Source organism: Pipistrellus kuhlii, unplaced genomic scaffold (assembly GCF_014108245.1).
Source record: "Pipistrellus kuhlii isolate mPipKuh1 unplaced genomic scaffold, mPipKuh1.p scaffold_m20_p_3, whole genome shotgun sequence".
Taxonomy (NCBI): domain Eukaryota; kingdom Metazoa; phylum Chordata; class Mammalia; order Chiroptera; family Vespertilionidae; genus Pipistrellus; species Pipistrellus kuhlii.
This window is the reverse complement of record NW_023425529.1, coordinates 16,753,082-16,779,474: the sequence shown is the minus strand read 5'-3', so window position 1 is coordinate 16,779,474 and position 26,393 is coordinate 16,753,082. Positions and strand designations below refer to the sequence as shown.

At 39.7% G+C, this 26,393-nt stretch overlaps 1 protein-coding gene across 3 annotated transcripts; it reads left to right on the top strand.

Moving 5' to 3' along the window:
* The first annotated feature begins 1,345 nt into the window (after positions 1 to 1,345).
* LOC118730443 (C-type lectin domain family 4 member A-like) lies at positions 1,346 to 26,119 on the top strand. 3 transcript variants are annotated; one of them, XM_036458442.1, is made up of 7 exons: positions 1,346 to 1,800; positions 2,101 to 2,240; positions 6,894 to 7,010; positions 8,536 to 8,637; positions 21,420 to 21,571; positions 24,110 to 24,225; positions 25,907 to 26,119. In XM_036458442.1, the coding sequence occupies exons 2-7, from the start codon at positions 2,159 to 2,161 to the stop codon at positions 26,049 to 26,051; spliced, it is 714 nt and encodes a 237-aa protein (XP_036314335.1). In that variant the 5' UTR covers positions 1,346 to 1,800; positions 2,101 to 2,158; the 3' UTR covers positions 26,052 to 26,119. The 3 variants fall into 3 exon arrangements, with proteins under 3 accessions (XP_036314335.1, XP_045443672.1, XP_036314334.1); XM_036458441.2 differs by lacking the exon at positions 1,346 to 1,800 and having other exon boundaries at positions 1,866 to 2,240; XM_045587716.1 differs by lacking the exons at positions 1,346 to 1,800; positions 6,894 to 7,010 and having other exon boundaries at positions 1,861 to 2,240.
* The last annotated feature ends 274 nt before the right edge of the window (positions 26,120 to 26,393 follow it).

The window sequence follows — 26,393 nt, the reverse complement described above, 5'->3', positions numbered from 1 at the left end:
ATTCATAATTTTTATCTTTACCTTTTTCTTCCTCTTCTTAGAGAATACCCTTCAGCATTTCATGTAATCCTGGTTTGGTGGTGATGAACTCCTTTAGCTTTTTCTTGACTGTGAAGCTCTTTATCTGGCTTTCAATTCTGAATGATAACTTTGCTGTGAGAAGATGGCAATCTCTGATCTAGGAAGTGGAGGAGTCCTAACAGATACTGCATCTTTTGGCATTTTGATCTTGGACTTCCCAATCAATAGAAATACATAAAATAAATGTAGGTTATTTAAGCCAGCCTGCCATGGCAACCCAAATGACAAAGACAAAGGGGTTGGGATAAATTGTATTATTGTTCTCAAGTGTTTCTTTCTTTTTAAATATATTTTATTGATTTTTTTACAGAGAGGAAGGGAAAGGGATAGAGAGTTAGAAACATTGATGAGAGAGAAACATCCATCAGCTGCCTCCTACACAATCCCCCACTGGGGATGTGCCTGCAACTAAGTAAGGTACATGCCCTTGACCGGAATCAAACCTGAGACCCTTCAGTCTGCAGGCTGATGCTCTATCTACTGAGCCAAACCAGTCAGGGCTCAAGTGTTTATTTCTTTCTGTGAGAAATTTTGCAGCCCTTGACATTATTCAGGGAGAGAAGGGCTTCTTAGGGAGGAAGTGGCAATAAGAATAGAAGATTGGTTATATCTAGAGGATTGATCAAATAAGGAAGAAATTCAAGATAATGAAAGCAGATTTCTTACTGTCACAGAAGGGAGTTGCAGAAAGGGATAAAACTGGAATTAACTCTTTGGTATTGGATTAAAATTAGAGATATTAGTGTGAACTCATATATTCAATATATTTAGATATAGAAATAAATATACAGGAGTGTGTGTGTGTGTGTGTGTGTGTGTGTGTGTGTGTGTGCGCTATAGGGTAGGGATGAGTTAAGTGGGAGGGATTTGAAGGAGTATTATTTGGGGAAGCTGAATTAGGTGTGAGCTGGGAGCTGGCTTATGGAAAGATTTCACACAGAAGATTTAATATCTGGAGAGCATTTCTCTTGGCCTTTGGAAAAAAAACACATTTAGCACCAAGTTTACCTTCTAAATTGTGATTTCATTAAATTATCCTGTTAAAAAATAGTTGTATGGCCGAAACTGGTTTGGCTCAGTGGATAGAGCTTTGGTCTGTGGACGGAAAGGTCCCAGGTTTGATTCTGGTCAAGGGGATGTACGCTGGTTGCGGGCACATTCCCAGTAGCGGGTGTGCAAGAGGCAGCTGGTCAATGTTTCTCATCGATGTTTCTAATTCCTCTCCCTTCCTCTCTGTAAAAAAGCAATAAAATATATTTTAAAAAATAGTTGTATATACCTATATAGTCTTTTGCTGTGCTGTTGTGAGTATTCAAGTGATAGCAAAGGATGGACTAGAGAAGGGTGGCCTACTCCTTTAACACCTAAAAGAGAGAGCTGCTTTCAGAAGTTGCTGGATGTGACTATGGCAAAATAAATGGAGATTCATGATGGAGTTAGTTAAGAACAGGGAAAAGCAGATAGCACTGAGGAGAAGGTTCAGAAGGCATACCATCTACAGTTTCACTTCCCTAATACATTAGAAGATGCTGACTGTTGAAAGTGGGAAGTTGACATAAAATTTTAATAAATGATCCTCTTAGAATGTAGTCCCCAAAAGTTGCCTAATAAGCCACAAAAGGCGAAAAAAAAAATGTAGCCTAAGTGAGTATATGCAAACTCTATCAATAATATTTTTGCATGTAGATGCACACAAATACTTGAATTTTATTCTTGCTGGTGAGTTCAGATTTCACAGTTTTCACGAAAGATTTCTCTAATTGTTTAGTTCCTCTTTTCTTGTCCTTCCTATTTCTTTCTTCTACTTTTTGAGATCCTACTTTTATTACTGTTGCTAGAGTATGTTTAAAGACTATAATTTCCACTGTGCTGGTCCTGGAGAATGAGCCTCTGTCTTGAGGTTTTAAGTTCTCATAAGATTCCTCTCAGGGAAATTTGCATATCTGTAGCCTCTGTTCTCATCTAGTTGCATGATAGGAAGTATGACAAGTTACCATCATGTTTGATTTACATTTTAAGATGTTTTAAGGAAGAGATACCAAGGATTTTCTGCAGAGAGCAGACAGTCTTTCTCAATATGACTTCAGAGATCACTTATGCTGAAGTGAAGTTCAAAAATGAATCTACATCCTTAGGCACCAACTCAGATCCTCCTGCAGGTAAGAAACATTTTCTGGCAGTCAGAATTAATGATGGGTGAAGAATAAAGAGAGAATACTATAAATAAAGTATAGGTAATAATAGATGCTGGTTTTCTGATTGACCAGTTTGGAAATATAGACTTCTCAGAGGATTATGTTGCCTGAAGATAAGTATTAAGGACTGCACATTTGTACTATACCAAAACTGAGATGTGAGAGGTCCACTATAATCCTGAGCTAAGAAGAGTGGTAATTAGGGGAGAAAGTTGTCCTCTTGTAAGGCTCAGTAAGACTGCAGTCAGGAATGACAAAGCCCACTAAATTACCCCTAGCCCTGATAGAGTGATGAACTTTGTGTCTTGACCAGTTAGAGGAGAGGAGTTTGGGTGAAGAGTGCTTTTGGTGTATTAACAAAACTTTGTTACTACCGGACTAAAGTGGAAAGAAAGATCATTGCAGATAAAAGTCTAGAAAATTGTATAAAGAAAGTCCCTTATATCTCAAGGGAAATTGCTCTGTAATGAGAAAATCCATTGCATTCTGAATCTCCAAGATGGATTCAACCAAGTTTTGAAGTAGATAAAATGTAACTTGAGTAGCACCTATGATATCTCAGATATAGAGCAAAAGAGAAGAAAAACACATGTATAGCCTAAGAAGCTGTGAGAGGGCAGTTATGATTGCTTATGTATTCTAAAACTCTTCTGTGGAAAGATGGAGAATACTCAGGAAACTGTTTAAACTCTTAAAATGTATGAAACTTCTTTATTATAAGTTAAAATGTTCATTGTAGAAAAAAATTAGAGATACATAAAAATTTGTTCTTACCACCTATTAATAACTATAATTTACATTTTTAGTGTATATCCTCCCAGATATATATCAATCAATATGGTTTTAGATATATAAATGTATATATGTTTTTTTTCTTCTAAAAATGAGACAACAATCTACTTGGCAATATATAATTACTTGGGGAAAATAATTTTTAACCATGAAATAGTGACTAAAAAGGACTGATCTTATGAATGTGATAAGGGATGAGTATAAAGATGTATCTGGCATGGAATTATTTAAAGTAGTTAAAATTGGAGCAAAAATGAAAGACTCATAGATATAGAGAATAGACTGGCAGTTGTCAGAGGGGAGTAAAGGCCTGGGTGAAATAAATGATGAGATTAAGCAAAAACAAAACAAAACAAATAAACCCCATAGATATAAAAACAATATGGTGGGGTGGAGGCAGGTAGAAGAGAGTAAAGAGATGATAAATGGCCCAAACCGGTTTGGCTCAGTGGATAGAGCATTGGCCTGTGGACTGAAAGGTTCCAGGTTCGATTCTGGTCAGGGGCATGTACCTTGGTTGCAGGCACATCCCCAGTGGGGAGTGTGTAGAAGGCAGCTGGTCGATGATTCTCTCTCATCGATGTTTCTAACTCTCTACCTCTCCCTCCCTTCATTTCTGTAAAAAATCAATAAAATATATATTAAAAAAAAAAGAGGTGATAAATGGTGATGAAAAGAGACTAGAGGAGAGATCAACCAAAGGACTTATCTGCATGCATACAGGCCTAATCAGTGGACACAGACAACAGGGGGATGAGGGCATGAGTGGGTGGGATAGGAGGGTAATAGGATAAGGACACAAAAGGACATATATGTAACAAAGTTAATCAATCAATAAATAAATAAATAAAAGAAAAGAGACTAGACTTTGGGTGGTGAACACACAATATAATACAGAGATGATGTATTATAAAACTTCTTTCTTTCTCTCTTTCTTTCTTTCTTTCTCTCTCTCTCTCTCTCTCTCTCTCTCTCTTTCTTTCTTTCTTTCTTTCTTTCTTTCTTTCTTTCTTTCTTTCTTTCTTTCTTTCTTTCTTTCTTTCTTTCTTTCTTTCTGATATGGTATCACATAATTGTCCTCATCTCCCCATTCCCATCCCAAACTCCTCCCTAGATATGCCCCACCCCCCTGTTGTCCATGGCTACTGGCTAGGCCCATATGTCCTTTGGTTGATCTCTTCCCCTCACCCCCACCCTCCCCTCCTTTCCCTCTGAGGTTTGAGAGTCTGATCCCTGCTTCTCTTTCTCTGGGTCTGTTTTTGTTCATCAGTTTATGTCGTTCATTATTTCCTCTAGATGTGTGAGATCATATGATTTAAGAAATACCCTTGTAAGAACCTATAGTGAGATAAGCCATTGCTGAGAGGCAAATGAATCAGTCTGTTTGAGTTCCTTTCTGGGCCAACAGTTCTTTTGAGACCCAATTTCAATGTCAAATAGTTCCTTATGTGTACATGCCAACCATGCTATTTCAGATCTGGTTGGTGGACAAATGGTGATGATGCAGGTTTGACCGTCTCTGGTTTGGTCCTGGGCATCCTTCAGTGACACGCAGCTGTTGTCTGCTGGTATGGCGAGGCGTCACCAGCATCTTCCATCTCTGAATTGTATCTCTTCAGTCGTCATGGCTGGAGCACTTCTGTCTATTCCTCTCTGTTATAGGATTCCAGATGGTCTCGAAGTTGTTTTCTGAAAATATACAAACATATTCTCAACCAAAAGTTAATAAAAGGATATTTTCTATAAACCTGACTTGGGATCCTTTTTCATTCCCTTCCCCCCCCACCCCCAAATGATTTTCCTTTGGCTTGTTTTGACACCATGTGTGTATTTTCATGGGTATCTTGCTGTTAGGTTTCAAATGAAGGTTAATTTTCTAAAGTACAAATTTTTTAGATGTAAATTATTCACAGGATATTTTTCCTAACATGATATTCTTCCACTGTCACCCCCTTTTTAAAAATTTAAATAATAGGAGACTTTTGGAAATTTTATAATGTAGTCTTGATATCTTTTACAATTTAATTATTTGCGCTAAACTATGACTGCTTTAGGTTCATAACATGTTATGCAATTTTACCATGAGATGCTCTGCCAATAAAAATTTTTGTTAAGACTTTAGGAACAGCTTTTTGTACAGTACAATCAGTTTTTCTAGAATATTCATTTATTTCCATTAGCCACATTAATTTCCTCTGAGAAATTGGCTACTATTCAACTGTCAAACTCAAGACTCTAGCAACAATCTTATTTACCATGTGTGTATTAGTGGAATTGATTATTTTCCTTCTTGAGAAGGGCCTGAGCATTCTTGCTACTAGGCTAAATTTAGATATTAAAAACCCTCTTGCCTACACCATGGGTACAAGACCTCTCAAATCAGTCTTGTTGCAGTGAGAGGACAGCTGTTGTCAGCCAAGTCTCTGTCTATTATCTGGGTCCCATGAGCTGTGCATGGGAAGCGAAGCAGCCATGGGGGTAGGAAACCTCCCTCAAAATGGGAGAAGGTTCAGGCACCTGCCATGTTGTGGGGGTGGGGGGCGGGTGTGATAAGGGTCTGTGCCCCACCTCTGTTGACCCCAAGTTTTCTCCTGATAGCCTCTCTGTGACTGTGCCTGTCTTAGGTTGTTCCTCCCCTGAGGAATCTTTTTTTTTTTTTTAATATTTTTATTGATTTTGTACAGAGAGGAAGGGAGAGAGATAGAGAGCTAGAAACATCGATGAGAGAGAGTCTTCGACCAGCTGCCTTTTGCACACCCCCCACTGGGGATATGCCCGCAACCAAGGTACATGCCCTTGACCGGAATCGATCCCGGGACCTTTCAGTCCCCAAGCCGACGCTCTATCCATTGAGCCAAACTGGTCTCGGCCCCTGAGGAATCTTACCCATCTCTGGCTAACCAGCCATCCTCCGGGGCCAAGCAGGGTGATGTGAGGTTTAGTTCTGTCTCCTTGGTAGCCTATGCTCCCATGGGCTCCACACCCAACACCTGCCTTGGGAACCCCTCACCTGCTGGCGAGGCCCGGGCGGTGATCTCCTATTTTTGGGAACCCATGTTCTTCTCCAGAGAGGGCCCAGCTCACCCCACCGGGCGGGAGAGAGATCCTTGGTACCAGCTACCATGGTGCTTCAGCCTCGGCATGAACTGAAAGGTCAGGTAACAGTTGCGGGCACCTAGACCATGAGAAGAGGGTCGTTTTTGGCCAAATGGGCAAGACTGGCCAATATAGAATGCTCAGGTGCCTTCCCAGGGGCTCCTCTGCACAATGGTAGGGATAAAGTCCTTTCATGTCATTTTTAAATTGGTGCCAGACATAGAATTGTATCCTTGAAACCTATATAATTTTATTAACCAATGTAATCTCAAAAGATTCAATAAAAATGGAAATAGTCTGGAAGATTACTTAAATATACAATAATGAAATACTATGCAACCACAATATTGAGTGTAGTATTGATAGAAGAAAATATGGAATAAAATATCTTATTAAATAGCATATAATAAAAATAATAGGTCAAAAGTAGTATATATGGTATATCAATCATCTGGGAAAATGTGCATGTATATATAAACACTCTAAAATTTTCCAGAAGAGTATATATCAAAACATTTACATTAGTTGTCCTCAATAGTAGGGATTTATGCTTTTAACGTATTTTCCAAAGTTTATGCAATTAATATATTTCCTTTCCATTTTTATATTATTTCCAATGTCATATTGTTAGTAATAGTATGTCATCCAAGAAAAGAAAGAAGAGGAGGTGAAAGAGTAAGTAATGATCAAAATTTACTTCTGATAAAACTAATTTAATTTCTTCTTTAGCTCCCAAAGAGAAGACCAGCCTTCACAAAAGTAACCCTGGTTTTCCCAAGGCACTCTTACTCTCATTGCTGATACTTCTGCTATTATTGGCAATATCGTTTTTTATCGCTTTTATCAGTAAGTATCCAAATGAAACTATAATATAATGAATGTCTGCCTTATACAAACAGAGGGTCTCCATTAGATTTTTGTATTTAACAAAGGATTTATCCAGAAATCTGGTAAAATGTGTTCTCTGAGAGATGGTATAATTAGTGGGAATCCATTACAAATCTGCTTTTTAATTTTAATTGAGTTACTTTTCTATAAAAATAATGGAATCCACTCTATAGACTCTATAGAAATTTAAGAGTATATGTGTGTCCATGTGTTTGCCTTGTAGGGTGAAATAAGGCACCATCTCCACACTAGACAGTTGTATGAGGACAAATTTAGATTTCCTTAGTGTTCCCAAGGCCAGGACTTTTTGAGTGCACACGTACATATTTTGAGATGAGCAGGTAAATAAGGATATGGGAAGAAATATCCAGGAAGAGTTTCCCATTAAATTTTTACTTTAATTATTTCTGTCCTAAGTGCCCGGCTAGCTCAGTCGGTAGAGCATGAGACTCTTAATTATTTCTGTCCTGCCCAAGACATGAGATCTAAAAGGCAACTTGGCAAATAGGTAGATTTCTGCATATCTTAGGCTTTAAGAATTTATCAAATTGATAAGAGGAATAAAAACCAGTATATATCTGGGTAGATATTTTATTCATTCATTTGGTCATTCAATAAGCAATGATGGCCATCTGCTTTATGTCAGACAGTGTGCCAAAGTCCAAGCCATAGTCATTGAAGTTCAGAAAGTGATAGTAACTGGTCACATGAACCAGTGGTTACAATATTGTATTGTAGTGTTGTACAGATAAAAGCAATGGAGGCTGAGATAGACTTCCTGAAGGAGGTGGCATAGAGATGTGAGAGAACATGGGAAAATGTGAGGAAACCCAAGAATAAAAGATTGGAATATATGGTGCTAAGTGAACTGTGAGAAATGAAATTGTAGGTTGGAAAAAGAAGTGGGGCTCAGATCATGAAGAGTGTTGTGTACAATCCTAAAGAGGGTGAATTTCCCCCCTAAAAATTATTGTATCAATTACCTTTGTCTGCTTAATAAAACCAATCTAAAACTTAGTGGATGAAAACAACAGCTCTTTATTTAGCTCATGATTTTGTGATTTGGCAGTCTGGACTGGGCTTATTGTTCCTGACTGAAAGTGGGGAGAGAACTGGGGTCAAGTATTGCAGGAGGTCAAAGAGAAAGAAAACTAAGAAGGAACCCTAGGATATTACTGGTAACCATTGCAAGGGTGGCATCCATCTTGTAGTGGCCATCTTGTGACAATGTGAGGGTGACCATCTTGTAGCTGCCATCTTGTAATGATGTGAGGATATTGTTCAAGGACGCAAGGACCACCTAAGCTTTTATTAGTATAGGTTGAATATGGGTAATAGGAAATCTTTCCCATAGTTGGGATCTTTATACTCAAGTAACTGGACATTGGTAGATTTTGTTTCTATAAAGAATTCAAGAAAGTAACAATAATTAGCAAATTCATAACACTATCAGGAAAATGAATGATTTAATTCTCTGTTTCAGTTTTTTTTCAAAAGTATTCTCAGCTTCTTAAAGAAAAAAATGCTATAAAAGAAGTTACTCACCCAGCATTGGACTGTATAAAAGAAAATGGGACCATGAAAGGTAAAAATTAATTTGTCTATAATTTAGTTGTTGATGTTATTGTATAAATATTCCCAATCAATATTTCTGAAGATTCACAAATATATCACACCAAGAGGTTAAGTCTCATGATCATTTCAAACTTTAAGTACATAAGTATATAGGATATAAAATTCACATATGAATATCTTTAATATATATGTGCAAGAAAATAGCATTTAAAAAAAGTTTTTATTGATTTCAGAGAGGAAAGGAGAGGGAGATAAAAACATCAATGATTATAGAGAATTATACATTGGCTGCCTCCTGCATGCCCCAATACTGGGGATCAAGCCTTCAACACCAGGCATGTGCCCTGACTGGGAATTGAACTGTGACCTCTAGTTCATGGGTCTATACTCAACCACTGAGCTACATTGGCCACACAAGAAAATAGTCTTAAATTTTTTTTTTTTAAATTTTCAAGTACAATTTTAAAAAAAAATTTTCAACTAGTTTCCGGTGTACAACAAAGTGGTAAGACAATCATGTACTTTACAGAGTGATCTCCTCCCCCTCTCCCCCCGATATTTCAACTACCCACCTGGCCTCATATTTCTACCAATAGCCCCTTCAAGGCAATGTACACGTTTTCTAGAATGCACCTCAAAACTCTTCTAGCCTTTACCCAACACCTTGTTTTGAAATAAGATGTATCCTAAGGTAGTAGAAGAACCTACGAGAGGTTTCTTTTCTTTTTTTTGAGGGGGGTCTGGAAATACTGGAAAGTTTTTCTACATAAATGAATGACAATTGCTTCTTCAGTTTATACCATTTCAGTTTACAAAAGGTTCCATAAAAACACTTTATTTTTTGAATAGTGGGGAAAACCTGTATTACAAACTGGGTGGTTTAAACAGCAGACATTAATTTTTTCGAGTTCTATAGCTGGGAGTCTAAGGTCACTAGCAGTGTTGGTTTCTGTTGAGGCCTCTTTCTCTGGTTTACAGATGGCCACCTTCTCTGTGCATGAAGAGATAGAACTTCATAGAGAGAGAGATACAGAGACAGAGAAACAAATATATATATGCCTGGTGTCTCTTCTTATAAAAACACTAGTTCTATTGGATTAGGATTTCACCATTTCACCCTATATTGTCTTAACTATCTTTTTTAAAAAAATATATATATTATTGATTTTTTTACAGAGAGGAAGAAAGCAAGTTAGAGAGTTAGAAACATTGATCAGCTGCCTCTTGCACACCCCCTACTGGTGATGTGCCCACAACCAAGGTACATGTCCTTGACCGGAATCGAACCTGGAACCTTTCAGTCTGCAGGCCGATACTCTATCCACTGAGCCAAACCAGTTTCGGCTTTAATTATCTTCCTAAAGTCCTGACTACATTGGAGATTAGGGCTTCAACATATGAATTTTGGGGGCACATAATTTAGTCCATAACATTCTACTCCAAATTCATATCCTTCTTGCATAAGAAATACATTCACTCTGTCCCAACAAGCCCCAACGTTTTAACTCATCCAATATCAATTCAAAGTCCAAAGTCTCATTTGAGTGTTATCTAAACCAGATATAGGTGAGTAGGATTCATCCTGAGACAAAATTCCTCTCCAATTGTGAACCTATAAAGCCAGATGAGTTATGTGCTTCCAAAATTCAGTGGGACAGCCATAGATTAGACATTCCCTTTCCAAAATGGAGAAATCAGAAAGAAAAGAAGATAAATGTCTTTCAAACAAGTTCAAAACCTATCAAGAAAAAGGCCATTGTATCTTTTTAAAATTTTACTTCTTATTGCAGTTTACATTAAATATTATTTTGTATTAGTTTTATGAGTACAGCATAGTGGTTAGGCAATCATATACTTTACAAAATGTTCCCCCTGATATTTCAAGTACCTACCTGGCACCATACATAGTTATTACAATATTGTTGACTATATTGCCTATGCTGTACTTTACATCCACGGGACTATTTTGCAACTTCCCATTTGTATTTCTTAATCCCTTTACCTGTTTCACGGCCCCCAAGCCCCTTCTCTGGCATTTGTCAAGTTTTGTTTAGAGTCCACACATGTAAATGATATTTTATATGCACCACTATGTTCATTATAGCATTATTTACAATAGCCAAGATGTAAAAGCAATCCATATGCCCTTCAATAGACAAGTGGATAAAAAGTTGTGGCTCATGTATAGAATAGGTTGGTATACTTGGCCATAAAAAAAAAAAATGAAATTTTACCATTTTCAACAGCACGGATGGACTTAGAGATTGTTATGCTAAGTGAAATAAGTCACACAGAGAACGACAAATATCATTGTATCTTAAGGTTTGAGAATAATCTTCTTTGGCTTGATGCTTGGGCCAACTTGAATGACAATGTCAGCCGCATGGCCCCACATGGTGGCTCTGTCCTGTGGGTCTGTGGGGATGCCATGCCCCTGAGGCACCGGGCAGTTATATTCTGGCCACTGAGTCAGGGAAGGTTGCCCCACTTTCCGAGACCAAGGAGGAAATTGCCTTGCTCCCTTGCCCTGTGGGTTGGAGTGGCAATCCTGATGGTCTCTGAATCACCCTTGGTCATCCTTCCCTTTTCTTGAAATATAACACATGCTTAATTAAAGTCAGTAGCTCTATTGTCTCATGCTGTAGAATAACAGAAGTCTAATAGCTTTTTTTTTGTTTTGTTTTTTGTTTTTTGTACAGAGAGGAAGGGAGAGAGATAGAGAATTAGAAACATCGATGAGAGAGAGTCATCGATCAGCTGTCTCTTGCACACCCTCTACTGGGGATATGCCCGCAACCAAGGTACATGCCCTTGACCGGAATCGAACCCAGGACCCTTCAGTCCCCAAGCCGACGCTCTATCCATTGAGCCAAACCGGTTTCAGCAGAAGTCTAATAGCTTTATTCATTCTGTCCCATTTTCTCAGTCCCCATTAGTCCCAGCTGACTATATATATATATATTTTTTTTTTTTTTCTTTTTTTTTCTTTTTCTTTCTGGTTTTAGTGCATTCTTTTATTTTTTAAACCCTTTATTGTTTAAAGTAGGGGTGTCGAACTCAATCAGAGAAGGGGCCAAAATCTAAAATCCAGCCTAAATCGCGGGCCGAATGGTTTACTGAACAGTCATAAACTGTCATTGTGATGGAAACGCAGCGGAGTGCAGTGATGACAGCGCGGTGCAGGCCACATTGCAAGGCCTGGCGGGACGGATTTGGCCCAAGGGCCTTGTGTTTGACACATGTGGTTTAAAGTATTATATATGTCTTATTTTCCCTCCATTGACCTTTCCCCCGCCATTCCCACCTCCCAGCACATGCCCTCACCCCCTTCTGTCTGTGTCCATTGGTTATGCTTATATGCATGCATATAAGTCCTTTGGTTGATCTCTTAACTCCTCGGGAGCCAGGCTGCTCTGAGCATGTAGGTCCACTTGTAGGCCCAGAGTGTCCCGGAACGCACCCGGCCACTCCAGGCCTATGCTCATAGGTGCTGAGCAGCCAGTGGCGGGGCGGGAACATTCCTGGGACCCAGGTGCAAGGGGGCAAGCAGTCCTCCACAGGGCCCCCACAGAGAGCAGACATCAGGGCTTGCAGTGGTATCAAGCAGGCATGTCCACAGAGAGCAGAGAACCACAGGGAGCAGAGAACCACAGGGAGCAGACCTACCTAAGCCATCAGTAGGTCATCCCCTGAGGGCTCACAGATTAGAGAGGGTGCAGGTCGGGCTCATGGACCCCCCCACCCTCCATGCACGAATTTCATGCAATTATGGGAGCTAGAGGTCCAAGGTACTAGAAGAATTCGTTTGTGGTGAGACTTCTCTTCCTCATTTGAGCAAAGGCACTGATTTTTGCTGTCTCTTTCTCTTCTTATAAGACCCAGGTCCTATTGGATTAATGTCCTACCCTTAGTTTCTTCCTTAAAGACTCTAGCTCCATAATCATATTAAGAATTATAGCTTTAGCCAAAGCCGGTTTGGCTCAGTGGTAGAGCGTCCGTCTGCGGACTGAAAGAATTATAGCTTTAACATATGAATTTTGAAGGAACACCATTAAGTCAATAGCAAGCATCTACCCCAATATATAATTTATTTGAAATTTTTGTGCATGTGATATTTGTCTCTTCTGCCCTTGGGTTTGGTTCCAGGGCAGCCATCTTGTATGTTGGAGTGATGATCAATTTGCATATTATTCTTTTATTAGATAGGATAGAGGTCTGGTGAATGGGTGGAGGCCAGTTGGTTTGCCTTGAAGGGTGTCCTGAATCAGGATGGGGGTTCCCTTGGGGCATGAGGTGGCCTGGGCGAGGAGCCTGTGGTGATTTGCTGACTGGCCATGCCCCACAGCAACCCAAGTGGAGGCCCTGGTATCTGATATTTATTTATCCTCTATAATTGAAACTTTGTAGCCTGGAGTGGAGGCCTGGGCTGGACAGGGCAGGCAGAAAGCTTGGCTTCCTCCATTGCTGGGAAACCCAAGCCTCCCTCCTGCTCTTCGTGGCCACAGCCATCTTGGTTGGATTTATTTGCATATTTGATCCTGATTGGTTGGTGGGTGTGGCTGGTGGGCATGATCTGTGGATGTAATGGAGTGATGGTCTATTTGCATATTACTTTTTTATTAGGTAGGATATTTTTAATCTTTATTGTTGAAAGTATTTCACATATCCCTTTCCACCCCTATTGACCTCTTTTAGCCCATCCCTGCTGCCCACCTAAGGCCTTTACTACATTATTGTCTGGGTTTATGGGTTATGCCTATTAGCATATATATATATATATATATATATATATATATATATATATATATATATACAAAACTTTTGGGTTAATCTCTTCCCACCCACCCACCCTGCCTTCCATCTTACAATCTGTTCTATGCTTCTATGTTTCTTGAGCTATTTTGTTCATCAGTTAATTTTGTTCCTTAGATTCTACATATGAGTGAGATCATGTGACACTTGTCTTTCTCTGACAGGCTTATCTCACTTAGCATAATACTCCCCAGGTCCCTCCAGGCTGTTTCAAAGCATAAGATATCCTTCTTTTTGAACAGTAATGTTTTCAAGGAAATCTTTTTTTCTGAGCAGTAGGTCCCAACAGTGGACTTAAAATAACCAGTAAACCACCTTGTAAGCAGAGGTAATGCTGTCCAGGCACTGTTGTTTTATTTATAGGGCATAGGTAGAGTATATGCAGCACAATTCTTAAGGGCCTTAGAATTTTCAGAATGGTGAATGAGCATTAGCTTAGCTTAAAGTCACCAGCTACATTAGCCCCTAACAAAAAGTCAACCAATTCTTTGATGCTTTGAACCCAGACACTGACTTCTCTCTAACTATACAAGTTCTAGATGGCATCTTATTCTGCTACAAGGCTGTTTCACCATTGAAAAATCTGTTGTTTAGTGTAGCCACCTTTATTAATCATTTTAACTGTATCTCCTGGATCATTGGCTGAGGCATCTATATCAGCACCTTGCACTTTTATGTTATGGAGACAGCTTCTTTTCTTAAATTTTATGTACCAACCTCTGTCAGCTTTAAACTTTATAAATATGCTTTTTTTAAGTTGATGTTTTAGAGAGAGAGAAAGGGAGAAGAGAAATATTGTTGAGAGAGAAACATTGATCACCTGTCTCCTGCACACAGCCCATTGGGGATCAGGCCTGCAATCTAGGCATGTTTTCCAACTGAGAATTGAACCAGTGACAAGAATCAAGCCAATGATCAATCCACTGAGCCACACTGGCTGGGCTTAACCTCCGCCCCCCCCCCTTTTTTTTTAAAGCTTCCTCATTTCTGATAGTCTTCATAGAATTTAAGCGAGTTAGAACCTTGCTCTGGATTAGGCTTTGGCCTATGGCAGCAATTTTCAACCAGTGTGCAGCATGAATTTTTAAAACATGCAATACCTGAGCTCTTTTCCTTTAGATTGCCAAAAATGACAATACCCAACACAACAATAGCTATCTGCTTTGAAGGAATCAAAATCATATTATTTTTTGTCATGTTGGCAAAAAACACATTTTTTGGTGTGCCACAGGATTAGTTTAGATGTGCCATGAGATGAAAAAAGTTGAAAATTGCTGGCTTAAGGGCATGTTGTGGTTTGTTTTATTTTCTATCTAGACCACTAAAACTTTCTCCAAATCAGCAATAGGCTGTTTAGTTTCTTATCATTCATGTATTCACTGAAATAGCACTTTTAATTTTCAACAAGAACTTTTCCTTTGCATCACAACTTGACTAACTATTTGGGGTAGGAGGCCTCACATTCAGCCTGTCTTGGCTTTTGACATGCCTTCCTTACTAATTGTTTCTAGCTTTCCATTTAAAGTGAGAGATGTGTGACTCTTTCCCTTGAACACTTACTGGTAGAGGCCATAGTAAGATTATTAATTAGTCTTATTACAATATTGTATTGTATCTTCGGGTGTAGGGAAGCCTGAGAAGAAGAAAGAAAATGGAGAAATGTGGAGCAGTCAGAACACACACATCATTTATCAATTGTTTGTCCTCTTATATGGGCACAGTGCATGGTGCCACCAAACAATGACAAGAGTGACATCAAAGATCACTGATCACACTTCACCAGAACAAACCTACCTAATAAAAGAGTAACATGCTAATTGATCATACATTCCTGATGCCCATCAGCCAATCAGGAGTGAGTATGTGAATTAACCGAACAAAGATGGTAGATTAATTTGCATATGTGGGTGCTGAGTGGCCAAGGGGCACTCTGGGCCTCTGAGCAGCATAGGAAGGTAGAAAGGTGATTCTGGCCAGAACAAAAGTGGTGCTTGCAGCCAGGGAAAAGAAGGCCCATTCTGGCATGAATCTCAGTGCAATAATAATGAAAACTTAAAAAAAAAATTTATTTTCTTTTTTTTAAATAAGTCTTTATTGTTCAGATTATTACAGGTGTTCCTCTCCTCCCTCCCCACTCAGCTCTCCTCCACCCGATTCCCAACCCCATTCCACGCCCTTATCCCCACCACTGTCTTCATCCATAGATGTAAGATTTTTGTCCAATCTCTTCCTGCACCCCTCAGACCTCTTTCCCCCTATGAATTGTTAGTCTAATCCCTTTCTGTGTCCCTGATTCTATTATAGTCACCAGTCCATTTTGTTCTTCAGATTTTTTTTTATTCTCTTGTTTTTTAGATTTGCTTGTTGGTAGATATGTATTTGATGTCTTTTTGTTGTTCATAATTTTTTATCTTTACCTTTTTCTTCTTCTTCCTCTTCTTAAAGAATACCCTTCAACATTTCATGTAATCCTGGTTTGGTGTTGATGAACTCCTTTAACTTTCTCTTGTCTGTGAAACTCTTTATCTGACCTTCAATTCTGAATGATAGCTTTGCTGGGTAGAGTAATCTTGGTTGCAGGTTTTTGTTGTTCATCATTTTGAATATTTCTTGCCACTCCCTTTTGGCCTGCATAGTTTCTGTTGAGAAATCAGCTGACAGTCGTATGGGTACTCCCTTGTAGGTAATAGCTGTTTTTCTCTTGCTGCTTATAAGATTTTCTCTTTGTTTTTTGCTCTTGGCATTTTAATTATGATGTGTCTTGGAGTGTTCCTCTTTGGATTCCTCCTGTTTGGGGTCCTATGCACTTCCTGAGCTTGTAGGTCTATTTCTTTCACCAGGTAGGGAAAGTTTTCTGTCATTATTTCTTCCATTAAGCCTTCAATATTCTGCTCGCTTTCTTCTGGCACACCCAAAATCTGGATGTTGGTACGTTTTAAGCCATCCCAGAGGCTCCTTACACTATCCTCACACTTTTGGATTCTTTTTTCTTTTTGCCTTTCTGGTTGGGTGGCTTTTGCTTTCTTATATTCCAGTTCTTTGGTTTGATTCTTGGGGCATGTTGATCTATAGTAGAGTTTCTGTATATTCTTTATTTCAGACTTTGTATGCTTAATTTTTGGCTGGTCCTTTTCCATTTTTTTGGTATTCTCATTAAGGTCCTTGAAGGTCTCACCAAGCTTCTTGGAGGTCTCATCAAGTTTCTCAAAGGTTTTTAGAAGATTCTTGAGTAATCTTATAAATGTGATTCTGAACTGTGTGTTATCCAGTAGTTTACTCTCCTCCATCTCTTCCATTCATGTCATGCTTCTGTGTTTCCTCATTTTGGCTGCCTCCCTGTGTAGATGGAGTGGCTTTGTGTGGTCGGTGACCTATAGGGGTCAGTAGCTCAGCTTCCCCAATCACCTGAGGAGGTCGCTTTTGCTATATCCTTTTTTGGGCTGAGTGCAAAGTCTTGGTGTAATTAAGCCTTGATTGCTGTTGGTACTGGGAGGAATTGACCTCAAGGCCAATTGTCTGTGAGGATCCGCTGTGTCTATAAAGGAAGAACTGCTGCGCTGGAGACACACCTTGTTTCAGAGGGGCTTTGGTGCTCACTGAGACAGTCTCCCAAATGTGTCACTTATGGATGTGAGGGATTGAAACTGAGCACTAGAACTCTGGTTTTTGGGTCTCAATGATGTACAGTTCAGCTACTATCTGAGGCCAGTACGGTTGCAAAAGCTACAGCGTGAACTACAGTCCTGTCCTTCTTGGATCTGTTTGCCCCAGGTTGCAATTTTGCTAAACTGTACCAGAGAGGGCCATTCATATGCAAAGTCCGATGCTTGTAGCTTGGATGTGTTGTGAGGGGCGGAGTCTCAGGGCATCACTAGGCTGGGGTGTGGCCAACAGAGATAGCTGCTGTCCGCCTCTCCTATGGTGTCCCCATGTCTCCCGTGTCTCACACCACAGCACAGTAAACAATCTCAGCTCTGCAAGCAAGCCAGCCTCACTTTCTGACCAGATGGCAGACAGTCTAGCCTCTCCCCAGAAACTGGGTTTCAGAGAAATCAGGTGCTTGTCTCTCTTTGGGTTGAAGAAAGCACTGCCCTTGGCCAACTTGGATCCACCGCCAGCCCTTATCATGTCCTCATCCCCCTCCCTTAGTTTTTTAGTGCTTGTGCCTGGATTCTCCTCTTTCTCTTTCAGTCTAGATGTAAGGCTTCCACTCAGCCAGCTTTCGTTTGGTTTTTGGGAGATAGACGTTTGTTTTATAGTTGGTTTTTTTTTTTTTGGGGGGGGGGGGGGGGACTTGTTGTGCCCGGCAGCTGTTTAGGAGTATTTACCTAACGACGCCATCTTCATTCTCCGCCAATAATGAAAACTTTTTTTTTTTTTAAATATATTTTATTGATTTTTGTACAGAGAGGAAGGGAGAGAGATAGAGAGTTAGAAACATCAATGAGAGAGAGTCATTGATCAGCTGCCTCTTGCACACCCCCTACTGGGGATATGCCCGCAACCAAGGTACATGCCCTTGACTGGAATCGAACCCTGGGCCCTTCAGTCCCCAAGCCGACGCTCTATCCATTGAGCCAAGCCGGTCCCGGCCAATAATGAAAACTTTTGAAATACTGTGAGAATTACTAAAAGGTGACCACATCTCTGTTGGCCACACCCCAGCTTAGTGATGCCCTGAGACTCCGCCCCTCACAACAGAGATACCAAGTGACAAAAGCTGTTGAAAAAAAATTGTGCTGATAGATTTCCGGAATGCAGGGTTTCCATAGACCTTCAATTTATAAGAAATGAGATATCTGCAAAGCTCTCGATGAGTAATCTTTTTAAAGTTGTAGACTATATATTGGGCAAGGGAACTCCTCTATAGCAGTCTATGTTTTAAAATGCTTCCCCACCCCTTTTTTCCTTTAGTCTCTGTGGGCAGTATTTCAGTTACCTCCTGGAGTTTTTACATTTAAAAGATGTGATAAGATTTATAACTTCCAAGGACAATTATACACAAACACTAGGGGATGAGGACATGTGCTGGGGGTTGGGGGTGGCCAGGGAGAGGTCAATGGGGGAAAAAGGAGACATGTGTAATACTATATGTAATACTTTAAACAATAAAAAAAAAAATGCAAGATTTCTCTTAGGAATTTTGGGGTGTATTTCTCTATTACCAGAAGTTTGATTGTTATTTAAAATTTTAGGGATTGGACAGCATGTCACTGTTTCACTGTCAATAACCCTGACATCCTCCTTTTTAGTCTCATGGCTTTCCCAGGGTTTCTACTTCTTAGCATCCTAATCAGTATTCAGACTTAATCTGTGACAATTTACACATTCCAGGCTTTGCAAAATACCATGCTAAGTTCTCCAATTTATTATTCTGTTCCCCCACTGTGGCTGCTAGCCCTGAAGATAACAGAGTAGTGGACTCCTGTATGACTTTCTCTAACTTTAGCTTTTCTTTAAAAAAAAAAAATTAAAAAAAAATAATTGATTTTAGAGAGGAAGGGAGAAGGAGTGAGAGATAGAAACATCAATGACGAGAGAGAAGCATTGATTAACTGTCTCCTGCACACCCCACACTGGGTATTGAGCCCACAACCTTGGCATGTGCCCTGACTGGGAATCAAACTACGACCTCTTGGTTCATAGGTGGATGCTCAACCACTGAGCCAGGCTAATTTTAGCTTTTCTTCTAACTTTCTAGCTCAAGCTTCAGATTCTTGTTGGATATTGGTTGCCAGCCTAACTGCCCACAGTAGAGGCCAGCCCAGAGCATCAGCCATTTGTTTCCCTTCTTTGCCATCAAACAAACATATCAAACCAACTGGTATTTTCAGAGTGTCCTCATACACATGTGGCTGTCCATTAGCATCTGATATATGGGTTGCCTGTCACCACATAGAGGTCAATGTCAGACTTGAAATTCCCCCCATGAAAGTCTCTTTTAAAAGGCCCATTTCTTCAGTCTTCTGACTGACTTGCCAATTGTTGGTTTGTAAACTGTCCCCCTTACATGGAGGGCAAGGAAAGTTCTAAGAAAAAGATAGAGCACTCCAAATGATAGGTGATAATTTTTTTTTTTTTTTAAGAGAGTGGAAGGGAGGGGGAGAAACAGAAAGAGAGCAATATCGATGTGTGAGAGACATATGGATTGGTTGCCTCTGTCACAACCCTGGAATCAAACCCAGGACCCTTCAATACGCAGGCCAACACTCTAGCCACTGAGCAAAACCAGCTAGGGCAATATATGGTATTTTTAATGAGTAAGGGAACTTACCTATTGGGCTTATCTTGAATGGCACCAATATGAGTAAATCACTCACCCCACCCCCACCAAAATGTTAAGTTTATATAGTGTCTTTAATGAGATTCAATATACCATCCAGAAGGATCTCAATATCACCTTATTACCTCAAGGCTATGTCCTTGGAGCAACTTCTAGCAAGTAAGGGGCAAGTGGAATGCACATTCCAAAGGCAGGGGAGGGGTAAGGAGCCTCTGATTGACTGGGTCCAGCTCACAGGTCAACTGGCAGTCATACCCTCCTGATGCCCTCCTCCAACAAAGCCTCTTACATGCTCGACTGAAAACAACATTTATTTATGTTGTTTGTTTCCCCCCAGTTTATTTTGTCTCTGTATTCAATTGGGTAATTTCTGCTATTCAGTCTTTCAAATTACTTATTCATCTTAGAACTGAAAGTTTGTAACCTTTGACCAACATCTCCCACTCCCAGCCTCTGACAGCAACTATTGTACTCTCTGTTTCTATGAGTCTAGATTTATTTATTTTTATTTATTTAATTTTAAAAGAATTTTCTTTTCCAATTACAGTTTATATTCAATATCACTTTGTATTAGTTTCGGGTGTACAGCGAAGTGGTTAGTCAATCATATACTTTCTAGAGTGATTCCCCCAATATTTCAAAGTACCCACTAGGCACCATACATAGTTATTACAATACTAGGGGCCTGGTGCATGAAATTTATGCACTAGGGAGGGGTCCCTCAGGCCAGCTTGCCCCCTCTAAAGAGATGTCCTGTGGATGGCTTAAGCATAAGGTTGGGAGCGGACCTAAGCTGCAGTCTGGCCTCCCTTTGCTTGAGGCAACTGGGCTGATCAGGGGAAGGCACCAGCCCCATTATCTCACTGCTACAGCTGGCAAGGTATTTTTATTAACATGGACTCCAGTCCCTTCACCATGAAAAAATGACAACTTTCTTTAGGCATTTTCAAGATGTGTCTTTCATAGGATATGACATTTCTTTCTTTATTTTTCTTTTTATTCTCACCTGAGGATATATTTCCATTGATATTTTCCCCTTCCCTCCGATCCCAAGCTCAGCAGCTCTCCAAGCTTAAAGCCTCCACCCCATGCTTTAGGCTTGGGAAGGGGTTCCCCCCCTGGCACCTACAATCACAGGCTCGGCCCCTTCCCAAGCTAAAAGTCTCTGCCCAATGGCCAGCTGGGAGTGACCTGAGTGCTGCGAGGTTCCCAGGACCCAGGTATGTATGCAAATTAACCACCATCTTTGTTGGATTAATTTGCATACTCACTCTGTTTGGCTGTGGGTGTAGCAAAGGTATGGTCAATTTACATGCTTCTCTATTATTAGGTAAGATAATTGATCCTATTCCCTATGCTGTATTTTATATCCACAGGATAATTTTATAACTTTATTTATAATACTTAATTCCTTCATCTTTTCCACTAGCCCTCTCCACGCCCCCTTCCCCCACCCCCACCAATCCCCTTCCCTTCTGGTAACTTCCAGTCTGTTCTTTGTATCTATGAGTAAGTTTCTATTTTTATTATTATTATTATTTTGTTCTTTAGGTTCCACATGTAAATGAAATCATGTGGTATTTGTCTTTCCTAGTCTGACTTGGTTTTCATGTGGTTCCCCTTGAACCTCAATTATATTATACACTTTGCAAATTACTTTTCTTATATTGCACCTACATGGTCTTCTGTTAATACAGAGAAAGATTGGAGCTGCTGCCCAAAGAAGTGGGAGCCATTTAGTTTGAACTGCTACTTTATTTCTACTGAGGCCAAAAACTGGACAGAGAGTAAAAACAACTGTGCAGCAATGAAGTCTCACCTGCTGGTGATCAACACCAAGGAAGAGCAGGTATGTTCTAACAGATAATGAAGCAAGCAATCCTGCCTGGGTTTTGTACACCTATCCTGGCTAAGGAGGATGATTTCATTGTGTTAGCATATTGGTGCTGTGGTAAAAGGCTTTCAATGAAGTAGGAAAGCCTTTACATTTCACACCTTCTTCCAGCTTCCATAAAACTAAACTCCCCCAAAATAAATGAAGACATTTAAAATAAAATATTAGGTCTAGTAATAATTAATGTCGTTTTCTAATACTTTTTTAAATCGAATTTATTTAAACAATACAACAAAATTTAATCAACAATATAGTTGCTGTTGTTTTCTACTACTTGTGCCCAATGCTCAGGAAGCATTTTAATCCCTCTGTTGTAAAATTCTTGTGATTTTGATGCAAAAAATTCGGTCAATGCATTTTTGAGGCATTCTTCATTATTAAATTTTTTTCCAAGAAGAAAGTTTTGCAAAGAACGAAACAAATGGTAATCGGAAGGGGCAATATCAGGAGAATATGCAGGTTGAGGGAGAACTTCCCATTCCAACTGGCGCAGTTTTTCAGCAGTGATTCTTGCAGTATGCGGTCGTGCGTTATCGTGGTGAAGAATTACGCCCTTCCGATTAATCAGCGCGGGTTCTTTTTCTCTTAAAGCTTGGGCTAACCTTTCCAATTGGGCACTATACACTGCACTTGTAATGGTTTGGTTAGATGGTAAAAGTTCATAATGAAGAATTCCTTTAAAATTCCACCAAACACACAACATCACTTTTTTCGCATGCAAGTCAGGTTTTGGCGTGGGCTGCGGAGCCTCATTTTTGTCCAACCATTGAGGCCGCCTTTTTAAATTAACATACAGCACCCACTGTTCATCTCCAGTAACAATTTGCTCTAAAAACGGCAAGCGGTTTTGATGAGAGAGGAGCGAACTGCAAATTGTGACTCTTTGATTACGGTTGTTGTCGGTCAACTCATGAGGAACCCATTTTCCAAACTTTTGGACTTTGCCAAGTGCACGCAATTGATTGGAAATTGTTTTTTGTGAACAATTTAAAGTTGTCGCAAGCTCTTGTTGGGTAATTTGAGGATTTTGCACCAAAAGAGCTTGAAGAGCTTCTTGATCAAAATTGGACACACTGCCTCGACCACTCTTGTCATCTAACAAAAAATTTCCCTCGCGAAATTTCTCAAACCAACGCTGGCATTTTCTGGCGCTAACTGCATCTTGACCAAGAGCACTACAGATGTTTTTTGCAGCCTCACTTGCTTTTCTTCCTAATTGGAACTCGTAAAGCATGCAGTGCCGAATAAGCTCTTCATCCACCATCTTCTTAGCCCTAGTTTTGCAACAAAACCCAAACCAAACACAAACTTTTTCAAGCAAAACTTGTTAATTGCACTTCACACGTTCTGTAGATACCATGTGTTTGAAGGTTATGTCAATACAAGTCAATGCCAAGCAAGATTTTAAACGAATGTTAAAAAACGGCATTAATTATTACTAGACCCGATATGTGGGAGTTGAATGGAGAGATGAAAGTATTTCAGCCAGAAATATCAGTTTATAATTTTAACATGAAAAGGTTTTATAAATTACTTATTTATTTCATATATATAATTGATTCCAGAGAAAAGAAGAGGGAGGGAAAGAGAGATAGAAATATCAATAAAGAGACAGAATCACTGATTGGCTGCCTCTTGCATGTCACACACTGGGGATTGAGATCGCAAATTGAGTATGTGCCCCAACTGGGAATCAAACCTTGACCTCCTGGTTCATAGGTCGATGCTCAACCACTAAGCCATATCAGCTGGGCTGTAAATTATTAACTAACAGAGAAATGGTAATAAAATATGTAAATAGTGGAATAAAATATGTAAAAAGAATCTCCAAGGTTGTGAAAAGAAAAGGATGTAATATGCAAAAAGTTTACTCATGCATAAGTTTGAAGAATAGCCGCACTCAGTGAATAAAAGAGTGGGAGTGAGTCTAAGATGAGATTTCATTATGATTATGGATAGAAATCACTTCCATATGTATTGAACATTGTTATGTTCTCAATGTGTGTGTCTTCTCCAAATTTGCATGTTGAAATTCTAACTCCCAAAGGTGATGGTATTAGGAATTGGGGGTTTGGGGAGGTGTTTAGGACATTAGGATGGAGCCCTCATAAATCAGGTCAGTGTTCTTATTAAAAGAGACCTTCCATCATGTGAGGACACAGTCAGAAGGGGCCAGCTATGACCCAGGCAGAGGGATTTTCCCAATCATGCTCCTACCCTGATCTGGAATTCCAGCCTCCAGACCTGTGAGAAATATGTGTCTGCAGTTTATAAGCTCCCCTGTCTGTGGTCTTCTGTTGCAGCAGTCTGAGTAGATGAAGACAAACATCAGGCTCCCCGGGGATGTCCATGATCCTGTACTGCACAGCCTCCTGGGCAGGGCCTCCTGGCTCTTCCTGGATCCCCTCCTTTTCTTCTCTCCCTAAGGCCATAAAGAACTCAATCCAACCTGAGTACTCTAATGGCCAGAACCCCTTTTCTTTCTTTCCTCAGGATTTTATCATTGGGAAACTGGATAGAAAGAGCGCTTATTATGTGGGGCTGTCAGACCCAGAGGGGAACAGAGCATGGCAATGGGTTGATCAGACACCATACAATGCAAGTGCCGCGTGAGTATAGAATTTGATAAAGGAATTCTGACTTTTGATCATCAGGCATTTTCCAGTGTCCAAAGTATTGATATTAAAATAAAAATAGCTCCGGCTTCTTATAACTCTTGGCACTAAGTTAAATAATTTTATTTATTATCTCATGAATCATCACAAGAACCCTATGGAGTACAGATTATTATGTTTTATTGTAGAGCTGAGGAGCTGAGTTTAGAGAGTTTAGATAACTCAGCATATGTTATCTGGCATTGGTGCAATGGTTCTTAAACCCAGGTCTATTTGACACCAAGGTTTGTATGTTTTATTTTTAAATCCCTCTTCTCTACTTAAATATGTTTCCATTGATTTCTGAGAGAGGAAGGGCAAGGGAGAGAGGGACAGAAACCTCAATGATGAGAGAGAATCATCGGTTGGCTGCCTCTCACACGTCTCCAATGGCAACTGAACTCACAACCTGGGCATGTGCCCTGACTGGGAATCAAATTGTGACCCTGGTTCATGGGTCAATGCTCAATCGCTGAGCCACACTAGTTGGGCTAAAATCTGTGTATTGACCACAAATTTGCATCTCTAAACAAACATAGTCATACTAATTAAAATCATAACCAATGGTTAATATTTATTATCTCTCATAAAGCAAATGAATGAAATTCTGATAATTTTATAATATCCCATATTAGTGTAGGTCTTTTAAAACTGTTAAGTACTTTAGTACATTATTATTTTTTAAAATTTATTTTTATATTTTTGTTAATAATCACCCGAGGGTATTTTTCCATTAATTTTTAGAGAGAGTGGTAAGGAGAGGGAGAGATAGTGAGTGAGAAACATTGATGTGAGAGATATGTATTGGTTGCCTCCCACACACACCTTGCCCTGCACTGAGCCAAACCGGCCAGGGCAGTACATTCCTATTTTTTAAAAAAATATATATTTTATTGATTTTTTACAGAGAGGAAGAGAGAGGGATAGAGCGTTAGAAACATCAATGAGAGAGAATCATTGATCAGCTGCCTCCTGCACACTCCCTACTGGGGATGTGCCCGCAACCAAGGTACATGCCCTTGACCTGAATCGAACCTGGGACCTTTCAATCCGCAGGCCGACATTCTATCTACTGTGCCAAACAGGTTTCAGCACATTCCTATTTTTGATCCTTATATCAACTGCATGAAATATATAGGAATCTTACTCTATTCTTTATTTTTTTAGATATGTAAATAAAGGAAATTAAATAAGATGTCCAAGATAACAGGCATCAGAGCAGATTCATAGATTTTAACTCTTTCTTTAGACTCCCAAGCAGTTGGTTAAAAAAAAAAAGAAAAAGAAAAAAACTTCATTAAGACTTGGGACCAGAGTAAAATGTCATCATTAAGGAATCCTATGGCTGACAGTTCCCTAGGTCAGGGCATGGATAAATAGAAGGGACTCTGGGATATCTGCTGGGAAGGTGTTTAATGCAGTAAGATGACACCATACTGGGTGGTGTGTAGGCACAGTTTTCAAGGGAAATGACAAAGACACAGATGGAGAAAGAAACAACTACTGCCTAATAAGCGGAAAAGAAATTATTGGGCACTTCTGCTTTGATTTTTGCACAGTTTAACCCCAGCTTCCTACCTCACTGTCTCTAACCCTTCTCACTATTTGAAGACACAACCATATTTTTCCCTTTCAGATTCTGGCATCAAGGTGAACCCAATAATCCTATGGAGCGTTGTGTTTTCCTGAATAAACGTCCACAAGGCTCATGGGGCTGGAATGATGCTGATTGTAAGGACTCTCAAAGGTTAATTTGCAAGATGAGGAAGATCTACTTATGAGTGGGAAATTCTCCATGAACATGCCATTGAATTAGTAGCCACCAATAAAGAGTTAAATATGTTTCTTTGCTTTTCAGAATTCATGTGTAAGCTTGTGTAAGTGATCTTCAGAGAATTTTCCAATAGGCTGTCACCTATCAACTTATATAAAATAAGTGTACACGTTTATTCGTGTATTCATTCACACAGTGAACACCTGTGGAGCATTTTAAAGTCTCCTGTATACTGGAGAGCCTATTTGCAGACAAATGGAGAGAGAATGAGCCTCCTCCCCGAATTTTTGTCTAATTGTTAAGGGTTTATCAGGGGTGGGAAAAGCCTGGCCCACAGGCCAGATAAGGC

Excerpts from the sequence above, each read along its gene's own strand:
- LOC118730443 (XM_036458442.1), top strand. The coding sequence starts at position 2,159 with ATGACTTCAGAGATCACTTATGCTGAAGTGAAGTTCAAAAATGAATCT. Across the intron at positions 8,638-21,419 it reads AGAAAATGGGACCATGAAAG|AGAAAGATTGGAGCTGCTGC; the intron begins GTAAAAATTAAT and ends CTGTTAATACAG. Across the intron at positions 21,572-24,109 it reads TCAACACCAAGGAAGAGCAG|GATTTTATCATTGGGAAACT; the intron begins GTATGTTCTAAC and ends TTCTTTCCTCAG.